The sequence below is a fragment of the Heterocephalus glaber genome, unplaced genomic scaffold, assembly GCF_053883595.1.
Source record: "Heterocephalus glaber isolate CG9 unplaced genomic scaffold, H.glaber_assembly_v1.0 deba00001586, whole genome shotgun sequence".
Taxonomy (NCBI): domain Eukaryota; kingdom Metazoa; phylum Chordata; class Mammalia; order Rodentia; family Bathyergidae; genus Heterocephalus; species Heterocephalus glaber.
The window spans coordinates 8,916,435-8,921,488 of record NW_028258364.1 but is presented as its reverse complement, the minus strand read 5'-3'; the positions used below and the strand labels follow the sequence as shown (position 1 = coordinate 8,921,488).

At 33.6% G+C, this 5,054-nt stretch overlaps 1 protein-coding gene across 4 annotated transcripts in view; it reads right to left on the bottom strand.

Annotated features, from left to right (window-relative positions):
- Positions 1-1,250: 1,250 nt before the first annotated feature.
- Positions 1,251-5,054, bottom strand: part of Intu (inturned planar cell polarity protein) — an 89,517-nt gene continuing 85,713 nt past the window's right edge. For all 4 annotated transcript variants that reach the window (XR_002386240.2, XM_021236470.2, XM_004854954.3 and 1 more), the window contains one exon: positions 1,251-4,443. Coding sequence is in view for 3 of the 4 variants with exons in the window: in XM_021236470.2 (XP_021092129.1) it covers positions 4,332-4,443 (112 nt within the window). In the remaining variant the exon portion in view is untranslated. The remainder of the gene's footprint in view (positions 4,444-5,054) is intronic.

The following is a 5,054-nucleotide window of genomic DNA, read 5'->3' as shown; positions in this document are numbered from 1 at the left end:
CCTTCCTCCCTCCCTCCCTCCCTGCCTGCCTCCCTCCCTCCCTCCCCCCCTCCCTCTCTCCCCCCCTCCCTCCCTCTCTCCCTCCCTCTCTCTCTCCCTCTCTCTCTTAGGATTGAAGTTAGGACCTCTGGCTTGCCAGCCAGATGGCTATATCACTGAGCTTTATCACCTGCCCTTTTTGAGACACAGACTCTAAATTGTTCTGCATGGCCTGGAATTTGTGATTCTTCTACCTCAGTTTCCCAAGTAGCTAAGATTACAGGCATGGGCCATTGCATCTGGTTTATTCATGTCAACAGGTTTTTGAGTGTCTCTGTTTTGCATGTTGCTGCAAGATGAACTGTTCTGAAGCAATTGCTTTAATCATCATTCCTAGGCTTAAAAACATTTAACCTACTGCACTGGCTTCAAAGGGCTTTGTGAAGTTCATTACAAATTCCAGAAATGACAGTCTTTTTAAGTGCAAAAATCTGAAAAGTGAAAATGTTCAGTCTCCTTTAAGGCAATCTGAAGCATTACCAAACACACAAGGGAAAATTTAAAGAGGAATTAATTGAATCAGGTAAGACTGATTTTTTAAAAAGTGCCAAGAGGAACCATCTCTAATTACAAGGAACTTAAGTATCTCTAAGGACAGAAATGTTACTTTCTTACCCCTCCAACCCCCACATTTGACTTGATAGTTGACAATACTATAGCATAATCTTTTATGATATTAAGCTTATTTATGATATATATTCACTGACAAGACAGAAGTGAAAGCACCTCATTAGAAATGAAGGTTTTTAACTTTAAGAAATCTGAATCAACTCTTTAATAGATGGGAACTAAAATGTTTAATCTGATGCGTTACATTTTATTTATTTATTGAAGGAAAAAAGTTCTAGCAATTTATGTTAATATTAAAACTACAGTCTCAGGACCTTTGCAATATTTACTCATTTCTCATTAGAAATCAGCACGGTTAAGTTTCCTCACATCAGGGCTGGGGTCCCATCAGTAACCTTTTCCCTGGCCACCATATTTGCTGTAATTCATCTCCCGTTTTCTTGCTTCACTAATTTTTGTCTCTTCGCATTTACTTGTCTGTGGTCTGCCTCTGCCATTGGAAGATAAATTCCATGATGGAAGAAATCTCAAGCTATTTTGTTCATTGCTATATCCTCAGTAGCAAGAGGACTGCTTGGCAGAGAGTAGAAATTCAATAAATATTTGTTGGATGTATTCATGAAAAGGCAACACAAATGCAGACAAGCCTACAAACTGTTTTATTTAAAACTATCAACACAGTATAAAAATAGCTTTAATTATAAAGAATATAGAAATAAAATTCTACAAAATTAAATTATTGCATACAGTTAGGTACATACAGATTAAAGGTTTAATACCACTTAATGTTTTAAAATATTCAAATCTTTGTTCTCAAAACTGGTTAGTGATGAATATTATTTCTCAGTTTCTTTCCAACACAGTATACAGCAGCAGATATGGTTTAGCTGACTCCTTTGGTTTTCAACCAATGTATATTAATAAATAAGAGTAATAGCTAACACTTTTATAGCACATAATATGTACCAGTCATTAGAATACAACAAACAAAAAATAATGTTCAAAGAAGACAAATCTAGTAAATTGGTCTTACAGCTTTCTTCATTTAAATTAGAAATATAAAAAGGCAGGTACTACAAAATTACTATCATGTCAGTATACATCATCATCAATAGTCCCTTGGCACAAGTAAGAAATATTCCCTTGCTATAGAGTTCTCTGACATGACAAAAACAAAACCTAAACAAAGAAAGGGGAAGAGAAAAAGAGAAGGAAGGAGAGAAAAATATACAGTCTAACGTAATTCTCTAAGGCTAAAAAATATTTGATAGTACTTGATATTAAAAAATGCTAGTTATACATATTTTTTCAAATAGTCTTTGGTGGGAGAGAAAATTAAAAGGATGCTAATAAAATGCATTTTTATTTTCTGCTAAGTAATGTCCCTGGGGTATCTGCACTATCACTATTCCCCTAAATACTTTGTAAAGTAATAAATAGCTACTTTATTATCCAATAATAAGATTTATATACTTTCAGATGTAAATTTCAACATATTTGGAAAAGTGGTCAGCTAAATTTACTTAATGCTATCTTCAGTGTTCATTTAGAGATGAAAAGCAAGATGTTTAGTTTTACTTTTTTTTTGTTGGTACTGGGGATTGAACTCCGGTCCTTGCGCTTGCAAGACAGGCGGCGTAACCACTGAGCTAAATCCCTGGCCCTAGTTTTACTTTTTATGAATGCAAAAAAAAAAAAAAAAAGAATGCAATGCCAGCTAGATGTGGTGGTACATGCCTGTAATCCCAGCACTCTGAAAGGGTGAGGTAGAAGGATCACAAATTCAAACTCAGCCTGGGCAACTTAGCAACTTAACTAGACCCTGTCTAAAAAAAGAAAAAAAAAAATTAAGGCTGGTATGTAGCTCAATGAGAAGGCCCCAGGTTCTTCACCCTCTCCCAAAAGCACTGCCTCTGGAACATGGAAATTACAGTACATATATACAATATAGCAAATGATCTTCCTTTTGTTAAGATCATCAGTCTACTTTGCATTTTATTTTATTCACTAAGGAGAGGACTCATGATTCTTTGATGCCAGGAAAGTATCAGCAGATCAAACTATTAAATGAAGCACAAAGTTCCCTATATTAAGATTCCAAGTCTTAATTCTGTCAGTGAAAACCTGAGGTGCTCAACAGTTACGTTTAATAATTATTAGTATTAGAAGTAGTTCATGGTGTTTTGGGGGCCATATCCAGAATTTTAAGACATTTAATAAATATATTTAAACAAAGTACCTTAATACAAATATATGCACACATAAGACAGTAGTCTACCACTTATTCAATATTGTGATCTTAAGGGAAAAATACTTCAAGATATATATCTATAATAGTTCAAAAACTAAAGTTTCTTATCCTGACTTGGATGCCAAAATAAAGGCCCACAAGTCTCTAATGAAATAAATGTGCTGTGGTTTACATCTTAAACAACTGGGTGACAATCTCTTAAACTGATGACAGAGGGATAACACTGCTTCTAAGACCAAGCGACTCAAGTGTTGCATCTACTATGTCTTGCAGTTAGTTCAAGCTAGTGGTCTCTTGTGAGGGGGAAATGTGGAGAATGATTTTAGATTGGCTGGTATAATTTATCTTTCAACAAACAACCCAGAATCGAAGGAATAAACAACCCAGTATTGAAAAGTTTTGAGGGAATATGAGTCTGCAGGAGGATCCACTGGGTGACTATCAATTAAAAATGCAGTATTTGTTTTATTCTTCCTTTCTCTTATCTACCAAATTCTCAGAGCCAAAGAAAATTTTCAACAGATTTTTTTCTATTAAAGGTGAAATAAACTATTATTCATTAAAGTACTCCCCCTTTAGAAAAACCCTATACATAATGATCTGTATTTATAAGATAAAACTTAGTATTTTACCAAAGAACAATTGTGTTTTTAAAAGATTCATGTACAACCTTCCCAAAACTCATGAACCGTCTAAAATACATGTGTCTACCTGAATGTACTTCAACAAAAAGAAACAACAATGGAAGTTAACAATTTAAAAAATACATCCTAGTAAAAATGGAGCTTACTTAAAAGAGCAAACAGAATCAAATAAATAAAAAGTTTACTTTTCATCTTTCCCATCCTCCCCTGCAGCTGAGGTATCTATTGAAATACTTTAATGAATTTGATCTGCTAGGAAATCAGTACTTGGACATTACAAATTTAGGTACTGACCACTAGGCAAGAAAAACAAAACACAACACAACAGCAGATTTTACTTAAGAGGATTTTCAAAACCTCAAGGCAATAACGTTACTGGTACCTGAAAACTCTGAGCTCAGAAAAAAACAAATACTTGCTCATGTCACCACACTGATTAAGTACAGAACCTGGTCACCTCCTCCCAAAATCATGATTCTTTCAACAGATATCAATTAGTTTTGAGAAAAATAAACAACAAATTGGGTATGTCCCCATAATAAATATGTCCACTATATATTTTATATGAAACACTTCACATTACTTCAAATTAGACAATAAATTAACATTATGTACCAAGATAGCAATAAATAATCCCTTCATATTTTGATCATCTCACAGTAAGATTTGATGCATCAAATGCAACAGCACTTCATCTTAATATTTAACAAAATAATATCCAATAATGAATAGTGAAAAACTAAACCTTTTCTCTGTATATCAATTTCAGCAATTCTAACACTATTCTATGATCCATGCATGTGTCGCTATATATCATAAAAACACAACTACAACGTTAATCCAAAGAATAATTTAAAAGCCATTTCAATGGCAATTTCTGTGACTGAGTCATGAAAACAGACATAAAGTTCCTGAGGTTTTGGATGAAGAAAGAGTCTCCTGCAGAAAAAAAGAACACATTTGTTTGAGAAATTAAAAGGAGAAAAAAACCCTTCCAATTTATTTTATTTTTTGTCTTGGAAAGTAGTGGTAGCAAATTTTAAAAAACACTAATTTACATCTTTAAAGGAAGAATGCAGCTAGATTTCTTTTTTTCTTTTTGTACTGGGGATCAAACTCAGGATCTTGCGCTTGTAAGGCACCACTGAGCTAAACCCCCAGCCCTGATTTATTGTATTTCTAAATAAACAGCATATGCCTTAGGTCAGTGATGGTGGACCTTTTAGAGACTGAGTGGCAGACTGCAGCCCAAAACCCATTTATTGATCGCAAAGTGCCAACACTGCAATTAAACCTGAACACTGACATTTTAGTTTAGAAAAAAACAACTCATATATTAACATCTTTTGTCTTAAAAGAAAAACACAATAATGTGTGTCATAGGTTCACCACTATTGTCTTAGGTTATTTTTATAAATATAAAAAAGTATAAAAATCCTGTATTACCAATACACAATACCATATCCTTCAGTTTTAAAATATAAACTCTAATTATTACAGTATAATCAATAGTATCAGTATCATTTTAAGCACAATGGTTATTAAACATT